The sequence below is a fragment of the Aotus nancymaae genome, unplaced genomic scaffold, assembly GCF_030222135.1.
Source record: "Aotus nancymaae isolate 86718 unplaced genomic scaffold, 86718_ANA_hifiasm-v0.15.2.pri h1tg000019l, whole genome shotgun sequence".
NCBI classification, from domain to species: Eukaryota; Metazoa; Chordata; class Mammalia; order Primates; family Aotidae; genus Aotus; species Aotus nancymaae.
In genome coordinates this window covers 31,560,133-31,582,729 of record NW_026988431.1, presented here as the reverse complement: position 1 = coordinate 31,582,729, position 22,597 = coordinate 31,560,133, and the positions used below count along the sequence as shown (strand labels likewise).

The following is a 22,597-nucleotide window of genomic DNA, read 5'->3' as shown; positions in this document are numbered from 1 at the left end:
CGTCTCTACTAATAATACAAAAAAAAGGGGGGTGTCATAGTTCGTGCCTATAATTCCAGCTACTCAGGAGGCTGAGGCAGGATAATTGCTTGAACCTGGGAGGCGGAGGTTGCAGTAAGCCAAGATCGTGCCACTGTACTTCAGCCTGGAGCGACTGAGCAAGACTCCGTGTCAAAAAATTAAATTAAATTAAAATTAAATAACTCTAGTCAGCCTGAAATAATAAATGAAATATTTGTATTTAATTTGTAAAGAAGAGAGTTTCAGCTCTTCAGGTTTACACTTACATTACTAGCGTTCAAAAGCCTTCCTTGACCATGTCCTCTTTTCTCCATCATTTTATGTACTTCGGTGTTCCCTGTAATGTCCTTTACTAACATTCAGCACTCACTAAGGTAGTATTTATTTTAATTATCTTATTGTAAGTTATGGTCTCTATTCTCAGGTTCTTTTTCTTAGTCTAATAAAGGATACAGTATGACTTTTCTGTAATTCTTTCAGCTATTTCTTTCTCCCTAGGCTGTTTTATACCAAAAAATTCTGTATAATTGTTCTATTTTGGAAAACGTGATTTTTTTTTTCGTCTCAGCTTAATCTTAGTGACAAAATTGGTGAGACCTGAATTCACTGGGTACTGCAATTTAGATAGTGTGCCTTTTTTCGCCATTCATAATTATTTCTCCCTCTGGAGCTCATGAGATTCCTTGTGTATGAGCAATAATTGTGAGTGTCAAAACATCCATATTAGCTAAGCATTGTTTTTTGAAATTTGTATTATACTCATTTTAATTTAGTCTGCATCCTTATTGCAAAAGTATCCATAAGGATAGTACAAGAAACATTTAATTAAAATTCACTGGAGTTCATTTTCATTTTGTTGTAAGCAGAAAATAATTAAATTTCCATCTGCTGAGAAAGTAATCCAAAGAAAACTTAAGTCCAGATACGAAATTAAAGGGTTATGTTCCCCCCTAAAAGGACACATTGTAAAGATTAGTAATTAGATAAGTTTTTCTTATAAACAAACGTGATCATTCTTTTATGCTGTAAAATAGAGTTACAACAAAGGATTAATAGAATTGCACCTGAATTTTTATTTTCTAATTTTTTTTCTTAGAGTTTCCAAATAAAGCTTTCATGTTTAGTTTTTCATTTTAAGGCCTGAATGCTAGAATGTTGTAAAAATTAGTCTGTCCTATGATTGTCTTTATTCCTTTCCTCTTGTCTTACTAACTTTTGCCCTCCTGCATTAATGTTTGCTTTGGATGGTCTCAAATGCCTCAGCTAGAAATCTTTCTTAAATGGGATGAGGCCGTTGGAAATAGAGATTAGTTGTTTAAAAATAAATTTAATATGAAAACATAAAAATTAAAGGACTCTTACGTATGAGGAAATATCTTTATCTCAAAAGATATGTTGTAATTAAATTGGGATATTTAGAATCATCCTGCACTTTATACTGCATCTCCTTGTGTATACTATTAGTTCCTAGAGAGCAAGAAAGCAAATACCTAGTAATAATAGGAAACATAGAAGAACCGAAGACTTTACTATAGCTTGAAAGAATAATCAGTGTAGGTAATCAGAGTAGAATTGAGGGTAATAGAGGCATAGGGATAACCACAAACATGTAGGTGCTGATGCACTTGAGCTATTTGAACTAAAGAACTAATTCTATAAGATGATTAGTTATGATTATATTTATAAGGGTCTTTAATAATAATGAACACTAATCATTTTAATTACCTTTTGCCATGTAACATATTACTCCCAGACTTGGTGGTGTCAAACATTTATCTCAGGCTGGACGCAGTGGCTTATGCCTGTAATCATAGCACTTTGGGAGCTGAAGGGGTTGCATCACCTGAGGTCAGGAATTCGAGACCAGTCTGGCTAACATGGCAAAATCCTGTCTCTACTAAAAATACAAAAATTAGCTGGGTGCAGTGGTGTATGCTTCTATAGTCTCAGCTGCTGGGGAGGCTGAGGTAGGAGAATCGCTTCAACCTGGGAGGCAGAGGTTGCAATTAGCCAAGATTGCGCCACTGCACTCCAGCCTGAGCGACAGAGTAAGAATCTATCTCGAAAAAAAAAAATTTATCTCATAATTTCTATGGGTAGGGAATTTGGGAGTGGCTCAGCTAGCTGATTCTAGCTTAGATCTCTCATAAGATTACAGTCAAAGCTTCCTCTGAGTCGTCTGAGGACTTGACTGGGGTTGAGGGTTCTGCTTCCACGATGGCATACTTACATGGCTAATGGCAGAAAGCTCTAGTTATTCATCACATGGAGCTTTACATAGAGCACCTTGAATATCATCAAGGCATAGCTGGTGGCTTCCCGCCGAGAGAGTGATCACAGAGAGCACAAAACAGTGACCTTGCCTCAGGAGTCAAAATTCCTCATTTCTACTACATTATATCAATCAGAGACACTTTACGTAGTATGCCCACACTCAGGAAAAGGGCAGTGAATCTCCATCAAAGAAACAAAGGGTGGACAGCCTTCAAAATTACCACAAGAATTGTAATTTTACTGTCTAGTCTGTGATTATTCACATGTATATATTATGTATTATGATCTAGCAGAGTGGTGTCAGCAGTCAAAGTGGATTGGAGCACTAAAACCCAAAAAGGAAACAAACCATTTAGGGACTTTTTATAGGTACAGAATAGGCTCTCTGGTCACACATGGTCAAATTTCAAGTCTTCAAAAGGATATTTACATTTTTAAAGTTAAGATGGAAAGGATTGGACTAGCATCTGAAGTAGACAAGGACTGGGATTCCTAGAAAACGTGGAATGAAAGTATTGGTGATGTGGAAGGAACCCAAATGCCCATTAGTGATAGACTGGATAAAGCAAATGTGGTACATACACTCCATGGAATACTATGCAGTCATCAAAAGGAGTGAGATCATGTTCTTTGCAGAGACATGGATGAAGCTGGAAGCCATTATCCTGAGCAAACTAACACAGGAACAGATAACCAAACACCGCATGTTCTCATTAGTAAGTGGGAGCTGAACATTGAAAACACATGGACACACTAAGGGGAACAGCACACACCAGGGCCTGTTGGGAGTTGGGGTGAGGGGACAAAACTTGGAGGACAGGAAAATAGGTGCAGCAAACCACCATGGCACGTGTATACCCATGTAACAAACCTGCACATTCTGCACATGTATCCTGGTTTTTTGTTTTTTTTATATAAGAAATGCATACAGATAACCTGTGTTCTAAGTAAGCTGTTAGTAGTCTAGTCAGTGAAGCAAAAAAGACCCCTATTAGAAATTAGGCATAGATGTAGAGATGGGTGTAAAAAAGGTTTTGAACAAGATTTTCCTGCTGAAGGCATAAAGGTAAGACTTGATGTTCTGTAGCCTGTTGATAACAACCATTTATAATCTCAATATTAGTGGTAACTCTAAGAATTACCCTAACTCTTAAGAGTGATGGAAGAATGATTTCACTGTGTATATTTGCAATTACCATACTCAGTAGTCACTTAATGAACATGCTATACCTATTGATTTTGTCCTCAGCCTGCTTCCATGAAATTATGTAATAAAACTTAGCCTGGTTTTTATAGAATTGACATTTATAAGGATAGTATAGTAGAGGAAAAGTGCAGTGGATCCTCGATGGAGATACTACTTGGTAGGGCTGAGAGAGCTAAAATGATATGATCTGGATGTTTTATAGTTACATTTTATAGTTGTGTTTTGGTTTTTGATGGGAGTTTTATTTTTCCTACTGTTACTTGTTTTATTTGGACATCCCAGTAGAAAACAAAGTATACAAAGCTATAGCTCAAAGATGGCAATTTTTAAGTAGTAGAATAATACCAAATGTCAGGCAAGGATGTGAAACACTGAGTTAGAGAATTTTAAATATCTAATAAAATTGAAAATGTACATTGCTTCTCATCATGTAATTTCACTTGTATGTATCAAAACAGTGTCTCACAGGTTTTGTTGACTATGTCCTATATTAGGTACACAGTAGTTTTAAGAAAGAATACTTACTTGCCACATGTAGTACTTACTACCTGTGGAGCATTTTAATATTTTCTGTCCTATTCTTTTAATGTATTTGTTGCCACTCATTGAATCAATTTTATAATGTGCTGATGGGTCCTGATGCACTATTTTAAAAATAGTGCTCTAGGGAAACTCCCTCATATCTGCACAGGGAGAAACATACAAGAATATTCATAGAATCATTGTTAGTAAAAGCAAAAACTTGGAAACAACTTAAATTTTTATTAGTGAGAGAATATGTAATATATAATATGTTCATAGAAAGGAACAGTAGACATTGGTTAAAATTAATATATCAGAGCTGTATAAACCAGTATGCATAAATTGCAATATATGATTTGTGAATAAAGCAAGTTGGAGAAGGATACTTACAGGATAATATCTACATAAAACAAATACATATGATGTTAAACAGAGATGGACTCCTGGGGAGGGAGATGTATCAGTAAGAGATATATGGGAATTTTTAACTGTATTATACTTCTTAGCTGAGCAGTAGATATGCAGTTATTCATTATATTGTTCTCTATACCTGTTTTATGTCTGAAATTTTTTATCTAAAAAAAAATATTCTTGTCCCATGCATGTTCAGTATTGTAAAGGTCTAGGAAAACTTCACAGTTTATAGTAGAGCTACTTTTTTATTTTTGAGACAAAGTGTCGCTCTTGTCACCCAGGCTGTAGTACAGTGGTGCGATCTCAGCTCACTGCAACATCCATCTCCCAAGTTCAGGCAATTCTGCTGCCTCAACCTTCTGAGTAGTTGGGATTACAGGCGCCTGCCACCATGGCCAGCTAATTGTATTTTTAGTAGAGACAGACTTTCACCATGTTTGCCAGGCTCCTCTTGGACTCCTGACCTCAGGCAGTCCACCCGCCTTGGCCTCCCAAAGTGCAGGTATTGCAGGCATGAGCCATCACGCCTGGCCAGTCGAACTACTTTTTATACTGTATTGTTTATAAATGTCTAGATTGATGAAACTGAAATGAAATATTGTAGTAGTCAACATTTAATGGAAGGATTAATGGGTGCCAGGTCTTTCACTTTTACAAATGTTACTTGTATTAAGTGATTTCATTCTCAAAGTAACTATAAGGTAGGTGGTATTATTACCACTATTTTAGAGATGAGGAAACCTAAGAAAGATGGAGTTGCCCAAGGTCACACAGCTAATAAATGGCAAAACCAAAATTTGAACTCAGGATGTCTTCCTCCAGAGCCTGTACTTTTAGCCACTATGTTATACAACCTCTTATATGAGAAAATGATACTATCAAAAAATGTAGGAAAACTAAAGGTTGTAATTGGCAGTATGGCTTGGGAAGAGAATGTTTCCTCCATTTTTATTCTTAAGCAATCACAGGAGCCTAGAAAGAACTGAGACTTACTAGAGCAAGGAATTTTGTCACCAAAGAGAAACTAAGAGAAGTGCCTTAATTATCATTAGAATTTTAGCTAAAATAATAGATTAATGCCTTGTATAAATTGGATAATAAAAAATTACTTAAAATCTTAACATTTGTGTATGGTAAATCAGAAACCTTGAAGATTGATCTACAAAAGAAAATTATGATTTATGATATTATACTCAATATTCTTAAAGCTAAGCCTAATAACCTGGTGATGAAAGATGATAAAAGTATTAACATTATATTTATGATTCACAGATTGGTTTTTTTTTTTCCAAGATGGAGTCTCGCTTTGTTACCCAGGCTGGAGTGCAATGGTGTGATTTCAGCTCACCCCAACCTATGCCTCCCGGGTTCAAGCAATTCTCCTGCCTCAGCCTCCCAAGTAGCTTGGATAACAGGCTCATGGTACCACGTCTGGCTAATTTTTGTGTTTTTTGCATAGACGGGGGTTTCACCATGTTGGTCAGGCTGGTGTCGAACTCCTGACCTCATGATCCACCTACCTTGGCTTCCCAAAGTACTGGGATTACAGGCATTAGCCACCGCACCCGACCCTAATTCATAGATTTTAGAGTAGGATAGTCATCCCCGGAGGGTTATATTGGATCTTACTTATAGTGAGGTGGAAATCCATCTAGGCAGTGAGCCAGAATCCCGACTTTTGGGGTGGTTCTGCCATGACTTCACAGAATTGTCACCAAGATTGTTACCCTTGTGACTAGAAGTGGATTATTCTTCCCTGTGTCTCAGCCTAAAAAATAAATTGTTAAAGATGAAAAACCTGTGCCTTGAAATAAAGTAGGCTTTTTCTTTTAATTCATTACATGAGTGCTAGGTTATAAAGATTCACAGTTTTGGCCTGGCACAGTGGCTCACGTCTATAATCCCAGCACTTTGGGAGTCCAAGGTGGGCAGATTACTTGAAGTCAGGAGTTTGAGACCACCCTGGCCAATATAGCAAATCCCACCTCTACTAAAAATAGAAAAATTGGCCAGGCATGGTGGCTCGCGCCTGTAGTCCCAGCTACTTGGGAGGCTGAGGTAGGAGAATTGCTTGGACCTGGGAGATATAGGTTGCAGTGTGCCAAGATCGTGCCACTGCACCTCAGCCTGGGGGACAGAGCGAGACTCCGTTTTTTTTAAAAAAAAAAAAAAGAAAGAAAAGCCGGGCCCGTTGGTTCACACCTGTAATCCCAGCACTTTGGGAGGCCAAGGCGGGCGGATCACAAGATCAGGAGATTGAGACCATCCTGTCTAACATGGTGAAATGCCGTCTATACTAAAAATACAATAAAACAATAGCTGCGTGTGGTGGCATGTGCCTGTAATCCCAGCTACTCGGGAGGCTGAAGCAGGAGAATCGCTTGAACCCAGGAGGTGGAGGTTGCAGTGAGCCAAGATCATGCCACTGTATTCTAGCCTGGGTGATAGAGCAAAACTCTGTTTCAAAAAAAAATAACGTAGTTGGATGTTGCTGCTCTGATTTCCTTAGAAAGTTGTAACATGTTTCTTGGCTCCGTAATAGTTATGAGGCTCTCAGAAAGCTCCAAATGTCATTGCCTAGCCCAGCGAAAATAGGGTAATTGGGCCAAATAGTTTGATAGAGGTTTTTGTTTTTTTGTTTTCAGTTTGGTATTGGTAGTGTTTATTTTATAGAAAACATATGAAAAACAGAAGCTATTGGTAGAGTTTATTTTATAGAAAACATGAAAAACAGAAAATACTTAAGTTGGAGGCCTTTCACAATGTAAACATACACAGACAGCATTAGAAATATTTATTCCTTATGGAAAGTGAGTATGAACACATTCTAGCTTTGTTAGATTGATTGGCAGTTGTCTTTTGTTTTTTTTTTCTTTTTCTTTAGCGATGCTATTGCTGAGATTAGAGCCATTTGTATTGAAGAAATTGGAGTATGGATGAAAATGTATAGTGATGCCTTCCTAAATGACAGTTACCTAAAATATGTTGGCTGGACTCTTCATGACAGGGTAAGTTACTCTGTTCTAAGCTTTGATAGAAGTTATGCTTGTCTCAGTCCTAAAATGCTAGGAATCAAAATGACAATAGTTGATTTTTCGGGAGTTGTAATCATGTGGAAATTTTAATATGATGTAGCTGAATAACTGTTTACTTGATGACTGTGATGAAACTCGAAGCATTTGCCCACAGGTGAAGACCCTATCTTATTTAGTTACAATATTATCTTGAACCAGGTTTGACCACCTGATATATATAAAGTTTTCAGAGAATATATTTTCAGTTATATTCTTTTTCTAATTTAGAATCAAAGGACATTTTTTTCTTAATATATAAAAGTTAAGCTTTTTTTCTCACATTTTTTAGGACCATATCATAGTAGAGTCCTTTATCAGACTTGAAGAGATTCGTTGGATTTTAGAATATTTGTTCTAAAAATCTAATTCTACCTTTAACCTCTTATAAAAGTCTCTGACTTTAAAAGGAATCTCACATAGAATCCCGAAGAAGTAATTCTTAGAACAACCATGGGTAGGAGTGATAAGTTATTAGAATTTGGCCAGATGTGGCATTTAGGTACTGTAATAGAAACAACGTTAGAGTATATTAGAGCCCCAAAATAGAGCAATTACCATAAAAGCAACTGGAGTTTTCATTTTCATTACAAGTTATTTTACGGTTTTCTGAAGTATTTTTATGGATACTACCTAATTTAATTATTAAGTTCCTATGGTAACTTTCCAGTGGAACAGCTGTCCTCAGTTTTTTGCTCATCCATTGTTGATCTTTTCATTATATATGTTACATAATACTTTTGTTTGCTTTCCACCTATCTTGCCTCCTGGAATACCATATTCAGTGAACCAGTTTCATAGATCCCTATGGACTGCCCTTCAATGATTGCCTGTTACAATTATTATGCTCCCACCCTGCTTGAATGTGATGATCAGGATCTTATCTGGGATCTTCACATCTCCATTGCTCCTGGGAGCCAAATTCTCCATTTGGTCTGTGCTGAGATTTGTCCTTAATCTGATGGCCAGGAGGAAGGTCTGTGTATATCAAGACAAGGGCTACTAGCATTTTCCTTTAGTCACTTGCCTTATTTGAGGCTTCCTTGTAAGTCTTTCAGCAGAGATTGGAGTAAGGAGGATGCATACTGTCCTCTAACAAGGGTACATGAGCCATATTTTGAGGCCTATAAATTCAGAGGAAATGGGGAGTTCAAGACTCTCACTGCATCCATGCAGATATCCTTTATACTTCACTTTTTTCATATCATAACTCTTACTTTGACATCAGAGAATTGCCTGGGATTCAGAGTTCTTAAATTCTGTCACATTTACAGTTTAATGCTAGGCCTGGTCTTTAGCATCATCAGTTCTCTAAAGGAGATAAATTTATCAAAAAGGCAACACTTGGTTTGAACTGGTGATGAAACAGCCTGGCCCTGCCATTTTCTCTTTAGCCTTTCAGCAGCACTTAGCAGTAGCATTCAATTTCACAGTCCTTACAGTTACTTTTCACCCTGCTTCCTCCAGTGTAGAAATGTTGTGCAAGTTAATGCACATCCCCTTTCAACTAAAAGTGAAAATCCTAACAAGCTGTTATCCTACATTAGGAACTATCAGTACTTCATCTACCACCATTGAGTCTTACCTCATAGCAATTTAGCCTTCAGTAATCCAATTCCAAAATCCCATTGCTGAAGTCTCATTCCCTGGAGTGCTCTTGGTTCCAGCTATTATAGGTCACATTCCCCAGATGCCAAGCCTGAGTCAGGGATTTTTGTGCTGGTGGTATTTTGAAGTTTGTACTCTCAAGAGTAATGTATTGGCTGGGCGCAATGACTCACACCTGTAATTCCAGCACTTTGGGAGGCCGAGACAGGAGGATCACATGAGGTCAGGAGTTCGGGACCAGCCTGGCTAACATGATAAAATCCTGTCTCTACTAAAAATAAAAAAATGAGCTGGGTGTGGTGGCAGGCACCTGTAATCTCAGCTACTCAGGAGGCTGAGACAGAAGAATCACTTGAACCTGGGAAGCAGAGTTTGCAGTCAGCTGAGATCTGCATCACTGCACTCCAGCCTGGGAGACAGTGAGACTCTGCCTCAAAAAGAAAAAGTAATCTATGAAAAAATGAGGAAAGTATGACAAAGGAGGAAAGAGACTAATAAAAATGTGGTTTCAGGAGAAGTCTAATCTCAGCCTGATCACAGGGAGCTTTGGAGAGTGAATTGTACCTTAGAGGGTGTCCTGTCCAGAAGCAAAGAGGCTGTGCTGTTTTACCCTTATGTCTTTCTTTACTGGCTATTGGCCTCAACCTGCGGGAGAGAAGGGGAGTGGATGGGAGAGGAAAGATGGATCATAACCTCTTAGGGATCTTTGTGCTAGGTGGTTCTAGTTAACCGTTGTCCATTCTCCAGAGAAAGATACAAATATTGAACCATTAGCAGTTAACACAAGCAGATGCTGAAGAATTAGCCCAGTAAAGGGGATCTGGGTAGGGCATCAGCAGCATCTGCCACAGGTACTTTAGCTTTCTCTTGTGTGCTAATGACTTACCAACAAGTATCACATCATCTCATAGCACATCTCATGGTATGCTAGTGCAGGCTTGAATCAGCTTGCAAAAGAGTGATTATGCATCTCTCTTTATAAATGAGTTCATTAACATCTTATTGGTAGCTTAATATTGGCCATGAAGGCACTATTTACATTAAATGAATCTACAAATAGAACGATATTCCTCAGAGCTGGTTGTTAAAACTTTTACCAGCGTATCTCTATACTTAATCCCTATAATAATTTTATAAATGAGAAACCTGAGTATCGGGGTGATTAATAATATACTTAACAGCTTACATGTAGCTAATAAATTATATAGAATTGGAACTAAAATTTAGTTGTGTCTGATTCCAGAACTTGGACTTCTACTGTTACAACACATAGCTCTTTTAGGGGATAGAAACTAATCATAGGTTTAAAATTCTCTCTATCTGTCTCTGGATGATGTGAGATATACTGCATATTGAGTCAGAGTTGATAAATATTTGAAATAGGCATAAGTTTCATGTAACTAAGGTGTTTTTGGTGCATTTTTTTTAACATATAAGGGCAACACAGATTGTACAATTGCTCAGTCACATCCCATATTGAATTACAATATGTAGTAAGTTGAATGGTTAAATTTTATTTTAGTCTTTATATAGACTTGAAAATTGTAGTATGGAGTTGACTGCGTCTCTTATTTTTTATTTGTGTTTCTGAAGCAAGGGGAAGTCAGGCTGAAGTGTTTGAAAGCTCTACAGAGTCTATATACCAATAGAGAATTATTCCCCAAGTTGGAGCTATTCACTAACCGTTTCAAGGTAAGCATCAAGAATGATAAGCTTAATTTTTGTATTTACAAATGCTATTTATAGCTAGTTTAGCAAATTACATTATAATACAAGTGTTTAGTTCATATTCTTTACTACAGCAGTTCCCAACCTTTTTGGCACCGGGGACCAGTTTCATTGAAGACAGTTTTTCCATGGACTGTGGTGGGGATCAGGGGAATCGTTTCAGGATGCATTGCATTTATCAGGCACTTTATTTTTTTTATTACATTGTAAAACAGTTATACAACTCACCATAATATAGAATCATTGCAGCCCTGAACTTGTTTTCCTGCAGCTGATCTATTACTATCTTTCATCATCCCTAGATGGGACATGGGACATAGTAACAGATCATCAGGCATTGGATTCTCATAAGGAACACACAATGTAGATCCCTTGCATGCACAGTTCACAGTAGAGTTCATGTTCCTATTGTTCCTATTGAGAATCTAATGACACTGCTGATTTGACAAGAGATGGCACTCACGCGGTAATGGGAGTAATGGAGAACATCTGTAAATACAGATAAAACTCCACTGGCTCACTTGCTCACCCACCACTCACTTGCTGCTGTGTGGCCCAGTTCCTAACAGGCTACAGACCAGGGTTGGGGACTCCTGCTTTTACTTACATGTTCTTTAAGTAAACCCATATGAAATAGATGAGTGAATCTCCTCTTTACAAAAGATGTTACTGTGAGTTCTTATTTATTGCCTTTGGAAGAAGGCTCAACACTTGAAATTTTCTTTACAGCTTTTTTTTTTTCGCCTGGGTGCAGGTGGGCTAAGGCCAAAAAGGGCATTAGCCTCTTTACAGCTTTTTATAAAGATACTAATTTTGTAAGTTAAGGGTTACCTGACACAGGTTTTAGGGAATAGCCATTGTTGAGAAAGATTTTAAATTACAAACATTTATACTAACATCCCCTTTGTGTGAGTAGGACTACAATAATGCAGTTTCAAGAGTAAAGCTTTTTATTAAAGTCGTCACTAGTATTGCCTATATATCCCAGAATACATTATATTAGGTCTGTCCCAGCTTATTTTCTGTTCATAGTTGGTTAGATTTTTTTTTTTTTTTTTTTGAGTCGGAGTCTCTCTCTGTCACCCAGGCTGGAGTGCATGGTGCGATCTCAACTCATTGCAGTTTCTACCTCTGGGTTCAAGCGATTCTCCTGCCTCAGCCTCCTGAGTAGCTAGGATTACAGGTGTGCACCACCACGTCCGGCTAATTTTTGTATTTTTAGTAGAGACAGAGTTTCACCATGTTGGTCAGGCTGGTCTCGAACTCCTGACCTCGTGATCCACCTGCCTTGCCCTCCCAAAGTGCTGGGATTACAGGCATGAGCCACCGTGCCTGGCCAGTTGGTTTATTTTACAGCCCCCCCCCTTTTTTTTTTTTTTTTTCAGGATCGCATTGTGTCAATGACACTTGATAAAGAATATGATGTTGCTGTGGAAGCTATTCGACTGGTTACTCTGATACTTCAGTAAGTAATATCCCTTAATATTTTAACTTTATCTGTTGGTATTTTAATGCTTTTTCCCCAGGATTTTTAATGTCCTATCTATATATAACCCATATATATATATTTATCATTTTAGGTCCTACTTTTACATTTTAAGGTTAGATTTAAAACAAAGTGTTTTATGTTTTTTTCTATTTTTGCTTTTTATTTTAAATATTGTTTACTTCTTACACATAAAAATTATTTTATGCAGCCTAGAGAAAATATCAGTGAAGTAACTTACCTTTCTATTGAAAACAAAGCAGGCTCAGTGTGTTTGCTTCTGCCTATAATCCCAGCATTTTGGGAGGCCAAGGTGGGAGGATCACTTGAGCCCAGGAGGTCAAAGCTGCAATGAACCATAATGGAACCACTGCATTCCAGCCTAGGTGACATAGCAGAATCTTGTCTCATAAATAAATAAATAACTCAAAGAGAAAGGAGCCTGCAACAGGAAGAACCCTCAAAGGGGTAGTTTCCCACATAGGCTTTTTTTGGAATAATACAGAAGAGGAAGAAAAAAATAAGGCAATTAAATTGTCTCACTAATATGATAGAGTTTAAAAATAGTAATGTTATAGCTGTATTCGTATGGGATTGACTAAAAACTAGAAAGAATCTATGTAAGAGAATGTATATTCTAGCAAAGTCATAAGAAATCCTCCTCTCCCTACTTTTTGATGGTACATCTATCACAAACTAAATATCTATGCAGGGATCTACTGTTGTTTGAAATCCTTTTACATTTCGACTCTAATACCATGCTCTTTATTATTGTGGCTTTATAATATATGTTATAAATATGGGGTGATATTCTCCTCTTTGTCTTTTTAAAATCTACTTACCTTCTTGTGGCTGTTTTTGTTTGATAAGAATTTTTAAAATATACTTGTGAAGTCCTCAAAAACTTTGGTTGGAATCTTGATTATTAGAACTCCATTGACTTTTATGATAAATTTAGGAGAAAGTTCTTTGCCTTGTTTTATCACCTATGCATGAAAATGCTGGAATTCTCTTCTTTTTTAATGAGAAGGATTCTTACTATACTGAATTGTATTAACAGATGTGATCATGGCACATTTTTTTTTTTTCTTTTCCACATCAAATTCCTGCAGAGATCATGGTACATTAAAACTGCTAACTCCTGAACTGAGGTGATCCTTCTTTCTTAGCCTCACAAGTAGCTGGGACTGGAGACGTACCACCATGCCCAGCTGGATTTCTTTTTCTAAATATCATTAGGTCTTACAGGGTTCAATTTTTTTCATAGAGGTTGTGCATTATTTAGTAGGTTAATTCTGAAATACTTTATGCTGTTTTTGTTAGATTATTAGTATTTATTGCTGGGCTGTTGCTGAGGAAGAGAATTAATTTTTATGTTTGTATAATATGTAGACCCTATTTGAACTCTTATTCTGAGTTCTAGAATACATTCTCGTAGTTTGATTTTGTTGGTTTTGCTATGTAGGTTATTATAGAACCTGGAAACAATTTCATATTTATCTCTTCCTTTTCCTTTTTTTTTTGAGACAGAGCCTCCCTCTGTTGCCCAGGCTAGAGTGCAGTGGCATGATCTCAGCTTACTGCAACCTCCACCTCCTAGTTCAAGTGATTCTCCTGCCTCAGCCTCCTGAGTAGCTGGGAGGTGCATACCACCATGCCCTGATAATTTTTATGTTTTTAGAAGAGATGAGGTTTTACCATGTTGGCCAGATTGGTCTCGAACCCCTGACCTCAAGTGATCCATCCCCCTGGGCCTCCCAAAGTGCTAGGATTACAGGCATATGCCTAACCTGTCTCTCCCTTTTATAACCTGTAACTTTTGTTTCATTCTCTTGTATAACTGCATAGACAGGACCTTCTGCACTGTAACAGTGTCACTGATAGCTATTCCTGTTCTTTTCATAGGAAGTAATTTAAAGTTCTTTGTTTCTGTCATAGGTTTTAATATGATAAAAGTTCTTTTGCATTCTGAGTTTTCTAGGGTTTTTCTTTCATTAATGTGCCTAAGTTAAATTAATAGATTTGTCTAATGGTAAATGCTGTTGCATTGCTAGAATAAATTTTTTTTAACATTACATATTTTGTTTTATTTAAATGCAGTATTATATTTAATATCTTACTTAGGATTTTACCTTTGTTTTCATGAGTAAATTTGATGTAATTTTTTTCTTGTTCTTTTCCAACTTCAAAATCAAGGTTGTATTCTTGTATTTTCTTTGTAAAAAAAAATTTTTTTTTTTTTTGAAGACAGAGTCTTACTTTGTTACCCAGGCTGGAGGTGCAGTGGCATGATCTCAGTTCACTGCAACCTCCACCTCCCAGGTTCAAGTGATTCTCGTATCTCTCCTGCCCCCTGCACTGCCAGTAGCTGAGATTACAGGCTCCCACCACCACGCCTGGCTAATTTTTTAAATTTTATTATAGATGGAGTTTTGCCACGTTGGCCAGGCTGATCTTGAACTCCTGACCTGAAGTGACTTGCCCACCTCAGCCTCCCAAAGTGCTGGGATTACAGGCACGAGCCACTGAGCCTAGCTGTAAAATACTTTCAATGGTTTCTTGCCTTTTTTTTCTCTTCTGAAAGAAGTGTCCCATGACAGAGATTAGTTCTTTCTTGAAACTGAGAGAATTCTCTTGTTAAAGCTATATCAGTTTTCAGTTTCTTTTTGTTGTTGTTGTTTTTGGATACGGAGTCTCATTATGTCACCCAGGCTAGAGTGCAGTGGCACGATCTCAGCTCACTGCAACCTCTACCTCCTAGATTCAAGTGATTCTCATGCCTCAGCCTTCCAGTAGCTGAGGTTACAGGAACGTGCCACCACACCTGGCTAATTTTTGTATTTTTAGTAGAGACGGGGTTTTACCATGTTGGCCAGGCTGGTCTCGAACCCCTGACCTCAAGTCATCTGTCTGTCTCAGCCTCCTAAAGTTTGGGGATTACAGGTGCGAGCCACTCCGCCCAGCCAGTTTTCAGTTTCTTTTGTGTGAGAGATCTGTATCATTTCTATTTCTTCCATGATTAACAATCTCAATTAAATTTTATTAGCTGAAGCACGGTGGCTCATGCCTGTAATCCCAGCTACTTGGGAGGGTGAGGCAGGAGAATCGCTTGAAGACAGGAGATGAAGAGGTTGCAGTGAACCAAGATAGTGCCACTGTACTTCAGCCTCTGCAAAAAGAGCGTGACTCTATCTCAAAGAAAAAAAACATAATAATTAATTAAATTTTAATTCTTTTGTGTTAATGTTGACTTTCTTACAAACTTTTAAAAATATGTGATATCGCAGTTTTATATTTACTTTATAGTTCGTGATCTTATTACTTCCCAAAACTCATATCCTTTCTTAATTCTTCTCATCCTCTATTTTATTCATATTGTCTTATTCTTCATAAGTCACATCAGGTTTGTCCATCTTACTATTTGTAAAGAACCAGTTTCTTATTGCTTATTTGTTTTTTGTTTTCTGATAACTGTATCTAATGTAATAAATATACCTTTACTCCTTTAACTATGTTCTAAAAATTTAGACATGTAGTATTTTAATACACATTTAATAATAAACAAATGTCTATGAAACCTTTGATTATCTTTGTGGTTTCCAGTTTAATTATAGGTTATTTGGTTGTATGTTTTTGTTCTACCTAGATGTATTAGGTTTTTTTTGTTTTGTTTTGTTTTTGTTTTGAGACAGAGTCTGGCTCAGTTGCCCAGGCTAGAGTGCAGTGGCACGATCTCGACTCACTGCAACCTCTGCCTCCCAGGTTCAACCAATTCTCCTGCCTCTGCCTCCCAAGTAGCTGAGACTACAGGTTTGCATCACCACGCCTGACTGATTTTTGTATTTTTAGTAGAGATGGGGTTTTGCCATGTTAGCCAGCCTGGTCTCGAACTTTTACCTCAGGTGATCCGCCCTCCTTAGCCACCCAAAGTGCTGAGATTACAGGTATGAGCCACCTTGCCCAGCCCTCAGATTTTAAGCTATAGAAGAAGGCCAGGCATGGTGGCTCACACCTATAATCCCAGCACTTTGGGAGGATGATGCAGGTGGACCACCAGAGGTTGGGAGTTCGAGAGCAGGCTAACCAACATGGCGAAACCCCGTCTGTACTAAAAATACGAAAAATTAGTTGGATGTGATAGCAGGCATCTGTAATCCCAGCTACTTGGATGGCTAAAGCAGGAGAATTGCTTGAACCCAGGAAGTACAGGTTGCAGTGAGCTGAGATGGCGCTGTTGTACACCAGCCTGGGCGACAGAGTGAGACCCTGTCTCAAAAAAATAAAAATAAGCTCCAGAAGAATTGTGGGCATTTTATTTTCTTCTTGTTTCATCTATATTTTCTGAATTTTAGGCATTTTATTTTCTTCTTGTTTCATCTATATTTTCTGAATTTTATATTATTATTGTCTTTTATACTCAATGAGGGAATATTACTTTCAAAGTAAGATAAAAGATGAGACAAAAACCTTGAATTTTATGATGAACTTTACAAAATTTAAATAAAAGTAGAACAGAAAATAAACATTTGCTTTGGATCAGATGTTACTTTCTGTATTTTTTAGTGGAAGTGAAGAAGCTCTTTCCAATGAAGACTGTGAAAATGTTTACCACTTGGTGTACTCGGCACATCGCCCTGTAGCTGTGGCAGCTGGAGAATTTCTTCACAAAAAGTGAGCTAATTATCTTTGAAAATAGGTTCCACTTTTATATGTTGTTTTGTTGTTGTTTTAGAGTTTGTAAAAGAGAGTAATAGTGACTGAACACAGTGCTAAACATGTCCATCTCTACTCTGGGGGGGACTGTAACAGCCTTACAGCCTATGTATACATTATGAATCACACACTTGAGGATGCTGTCCCTTGTGATGTCCTCTTTTTTTCTGAAATCTGACAGGATGATTCTCAGCTAGATGTGAGTAGAGATTGGAGGAGTGCATGAAATCTGTAAAAGCTCCTCAAGTAATTGATAATTCATCACACTAGTTCTATTTTTTTCTTTAAAATTTGGAGGTCTGATCTTATTTTCTCAACGTTTGTATTCTAAATATGAAGCAGTATCACCTTCAAAATGCCTACCAAATTTTAATTTTTTTTCATTCTCTCCATTGTGATGAGGGTGGATGGATGGATGAATGGATGGATGGATAGATGGAGACTAGGTTTTGCTCTTGTTGCCCAGGCTGGAATGCAATGGCTCAATCTCAGCTCACTGCACCCTCTGCCTCCAGATTCAGGGGATTGTCCTGCTTCAGCCTCTCAAGTAGCTGGGATTACATTCATACACCATCATGCCCAGCTAATTTTATATTTTTGTTAGAGACAGGTTTTCTCCATGTTGGTCAGGCTGGTCTGGAACTCACAACCTCAGGTGATCCACCCACCTCAGCCTCCCAAAGTGCTGGGATTACAGGTGTGAGTCACTGTGCTTAGCCATGATGAGGATTATTTTAATCAGTAATTCATACTAATTCTGAAAGTTATATATATAGTTGCAGTTTGATTTTTTTAAACCTTATTTATTTTTTGTTAAGGCATAAATAAAGCTAGTGAGAGAATATGCATATAAACACTTAGGAAGTATATTTTTTATTGTGATTTACTACATATGTTTTATGTTCTATAATTAGTAGATTCATTCTTTAAAACATATATATATATATGTTTTAAAGAATGAAATATAAGAAAAATAAAGAAAAAAAATATATATATATATATATATTTTTCCCCCCCTTAGAGATGTGGTCTTAATATCTTCCCCAGGCTGGTCTTGAAATCCTGGCCTCAAGCAATCCTCTTACCTCAGTCTCCCAAAGTGTTGGGATTACAGGCATGAGCCACTGTACCCAGCTGATTAATTCATTTTTAAAATATAAGCATATTCTTGGTTATTTGTATGTATCTTTTGCTTTGTTTTGTGTTTTGTTGTTTATGGATTTAAATTACTAGCTTCCAGTAATATTCAGAGGTGAATATAAAAGTTTATTATGTATGCCAATTTCTTATTATGCTGAAAGATAAATATAAATTATGGACTAGGCAGTTGCTGTGTGTCAATGACTAACTTTGATAATGAGCAGGCCTGGCCCTCTATACAGTATCTGCACTTCAGTGCTAGAGTAACAAATTGTTCTCTACTCAGTTGTACCTCTCAAAGTGAGAAAAGTTATTTGTATGTAAAAAATCTTTTTTAAGAAAGAAACTAGCTACTTACTAAGTGTATGCTGGCAATGAATGAAAGGAGGAAGAGAGTCAAGGTGTTCAGGCATGACTTAAAATAATATTGAGTTTCCTAGTGACTCTGATATCTATGGCTAGCAGAATAATGCTGATTCCGTATTTATCTTGGGATGTTGTCTGGCACAGATATCAAGGATGTACTGTAGTCTTTTTTTCAGGATTACTATATTCTAATTAGTCTCTATTCTCTACTTGTTAAAGAACTTTGTGCTTTAGAGTTTGTTGCTTCTGTAGTTTCAGAGATAAAATAAACTAATGAGATTGGTTCTTTGTATAATGGAAGCCATAAACTGGTAGCTCTTGAGTTAGAAAAAGTCCTAGAATATACTTGTTTTATATCTGTATTATATTTTTCTATGTTTGAAATATTGGGTAATTTTTTTATAATTTTAAAAATTCATAAATATACCTATTTATAGGGCACATGTGATATTTTGATACATGTATCTAATGTGTAATGGTCAAATTAGGTAAGTAGGATATTTATCACCTCAAACGTATTATTTCTTTGTGTTGGGAACTTTTCAAATCTTCTGTTAATAGCTATTTTGAAATATTCCATAAATTATTGTTAATTATAGTCACCCTACTGTGCTATTGAACAGCAAAACTTTAACTGTATTTTTGCACCCATTAACCAGCTTCTCTTTATTACACCCTCTGGTAGCAATCGTTCTACTCTGCCTCCAGATCAACCTTTTTTGCTCCCTCATATAAGTGAGAACATGAGATATTTGTCCTTCTGTGCTTGGCTTATTTCACTTAACCTAATTTCATCTAGTTCCATCTATGTCAATGCAAATGACAGGATTTTCTTCTTTTTATGGCTAAATAATACTCCGTTGTTTATATATACCACATTTGTTTATCCATTCATACATTGATGGACACTTAGGTTGATTCCATGTCTCACTACTGTGAATAGTGCTGTAGTAAACATGGCAGTGCAGCTATCTCTTTGATATGCTGATTTTTTTCATTGTAGATATATACTTAGCAGCAGAGTTGCTTGATCATATGGTAGATCTGTTTTTAGTTTTTTAAGGAACCTCCATACTGTTTTCCACAGTGGCTCTACTAATTTACATTCCCACCAACAGTGTACTAGCATTCCCCTTTGTCTTCGTTCTTGCCAGCATGTTTTTTTTTTCTTTTTGATAATAGCTATTTAAAATGAGGTAAGATGGTATCTCATTGGGATTTCTTATTTACATTTTCTTTGTAATTAATGATGAGAGCACTTTTTCATATACCCGTTGGCCACTGATGTGTCGTCCTTTGAGAAATGCCTATTCCAATAATTTACCCGTTTGTTATTTGGATTGTTTTTGTTTTTGCTAAGGAATTATTTGAGTTCCTTATATATTGTGGTTACTAATCCCTTGTCAGATCAGTAGTTGGCCAGTGTTTTCACCCATTCTGCAGGTTGTCTCTTTATTGATCTCTTTGTTCTACAGAAACTTTTTAGCTTGATAGAATCTCATTTGTCTGTTTTTCCTTTTGTTGCTCATGCTGTTGAGGTCTTAGCCAAAAACTCTACCCGGAAAAATGTCCTTAAGAATCCTCAGTATTTGTTTTTGTTTTTTCTTTCCTTCCTTCCTTCCTCCCTCCCTCCCTCAATCCCTCCGTCCCTGCCTCTCTCCCTCCGTCCCTTCGTCCCTTCCTTCGTCCCTTTTTTTCGGAGACAGAGTCTCACTCTGTCGCCCAGGCTGGAGTGCAGTGGCGTGATCTTGGCTCACTGCCATCTCTTTCCCGGGTTCAAGTGATTCTCCGGCCTCAGCCTCTCAAGTAGCTGGGATTACAGGTGTGTGCCACTACACCCAGCTAATTCACTACTGTTTATTGAAGAATCTATCCTTTCCCCACAGTATGTTCTTGGTGCCTCTGCCAAAAATGAGTTAGCTGTAACTGTGTGAATTTATTTCTGTGTCTCTTCTGTTGCACTGGTATATGTGTCTGTTTTTATGCCAGTTTTTTTTTTTTTTTTTTTTTTGATACGGAGTTTCGCTCTTGTTACCCAGGCTGGAGTGCAATGGCGTGATCTCGGCTCACCGCAACTTCCGCCTCCTGGGTTCAGGCAATTCTCCTGCCTCAGCCTCCTGAGTAGCTGGGATTACAGGCACGCGCCATCATGCCCAGCTAAATTTTTTTTTTTGTATTAGTAGAGACGGGGTTTCACCATGTTGACCAGGATGGTCTCGATCTCTTGACCTCGTGATCCACCCGCCTCGGCCTCCCAAAGTGCTGGGATTACAGGCTTGAGCCACCGCGCCCAGCCTATGCCAATATTATGTTGTTTAGGGTAATAAGGCTTTGTAGTATATTCTGAAGTCAGGTAGTGTGAGGCCTCCAGGTTTTGCTCAGGGTTGCTTTGGTTATTATGGGTAATTTGTGGGGCCATATGAATTTTAGAAATTTTTTTTCTATTGCTATAAAAAATGCCTTGATAGAGGGATTGCACAGAATCTGAATGTAATTTTGGGTAGTATGGACATTTTAAACAGTCTTTATTCTTCCAATTCAAGAGCATGAGGTATCTTTTTTTTTTTAATATTCTCTTTCAGGTTTTTCATCTGTGTTTTATAGTTTGTAGAGGTCTTTGGTTAAATTTATTCCTAGGGTTTGGTGTTTTTTTGTTTTTGTTTTTCTTTTTTTGTAGCTATTGGAAATGGGATTGCTTTCTTGATTTCTTTTTCAGATTGTTCACTTTTGCTGTATAAAAATGCTACTGATTTTTGTGTTGATTTTATATTCTATTGTGCAGAATTTCTGTGCCTTTTATTTCTTTTTGTTGCCTAATTGCTTTGACTAGGATTTTCAGTACTATGTTGTATAAAAGTGGTAAAAGTTGTCTTCCTGGTCTTGAGTTCTTACAGGAAAGGCTTTAAACTTTTCCCCATTTAATATGATTGTAGTTGTTCGTTTGTCATATATGGACTTTATTATTTTGAGATGTGTTCCATCTTTGCTAGTTTGTTAAGTGTTTTTATCATGAAGGATGTTGAGTTTTTGCACATGCTTTTTCTCTGTGTATTGAGAGGGCCATATGAGTTTTCTCTTTCATTCTGTTTATGTGATGTATCACATTTACTGGTAATTAATATGGTTAAACTTTGTGTCCCTTATATAAATCTTGCTTGATTATGGTGTATTATCTTTTTGATAAGCTGTCAAATTGGATATGCTGGTTATTGTTTAGAATTTTTTCATTCATGCTCTCTAGGGATATTATTTAATAGTGGGTTCTTTTGATGTTATTTTCTCTTTGTTTGGTTTTGGCATGGAGTGATGCTAGCATTGTAGAATGAGCTTGGAGGTATGCCGTGATCTTCAATTTTCTGGAATAATTTAGTAGAATTGGTGTTAGTTCTTCTTTAAATGCTTGGTAGAATTCTGCACTGAAGCCAGCAGGTCCTGGGCTTTTTGTTTGTTTGTTTGTTTGTGGACATCTTCTTATTACTGCTTCAATATTGTTATTGGTCTCTTCAGGTTTTTTATCTTATTTTTTTGTTTTTTGAGATGGAGTTTTGCTCTTGTTGCCCCAGCTGGAGTGCAATGGCATGGTCTCAGCTCAATGTAACCTATGCCTCCCGGTTTCAAGCAATTCTCCTGCCTTAACCTCCCAAGTAGCTGGGTCTACAGGCACCCGCCACCACACTCTGCTGAGTTTTGTATTTTTAGTAGAGACAGGGTTTCACCATGTTGGCCAGGCTGGTCTCGAACTCCTGACATCAGGTGATCCACCTGCCATGGCCTCCCAAAGTGCTAGGATTACAGGTGTGAGCCACTGAACATGGCCGGTTTTCTGTTTCTTTATGGTTCATTTGTGATAGGTTGTATATTTCCGAGAATTTTTTCATTTCTTTTAGGTTTTACGTTTTGTTGGTAGGTAGACGTTTATAATAGTTTTTAGTGATCCTTTGTATTTCTGTTGTAACTATTGTAATGTCTCTTTTTCTGTCTCTGATTTTATTTAGGTATTCTTTCTTTTTTTTTTTTTAGTTTAGCTAAAGATTTATCCATTTTATT

The 22,597-nt window shown here is 37.2% G+C and overlaps 1 protein-coding gene across 3 annotated transcripts in view; it reads left to right on the top strand.

Moving 5' to 3' along the window:
- The window catches only part of STAG1 (STAG1 cohesin complex component), a 415,374-nt gene that overhangs the window by 250,776 nt on the left and 142,001 nt on the right, over positions 1-22,597 (top strand). For all 3 annotated transcript variants that reach the window (XM_012451163.2, XM_064378722.1, XM_012451164.2), the window contains 4 exons: positions 7,323-7,446; positions 10,711-10,809; positions 12,231-12,310; positions 16,895-17,002. In XM_012451163.2, coding sequence (XP_012306586.1) covers positions 7,323-7,446; positions 10,711-10,809; positions 12,231-12,310; positions 16,895-17,002 — 411 coding nt within the window. The remainder of the gene's footprint in view (positions 1-7,322; positions 7,447-10,710; positions 10,810-12,230; positions 12,311-16,894; positions 17,003-22,597) is intronic.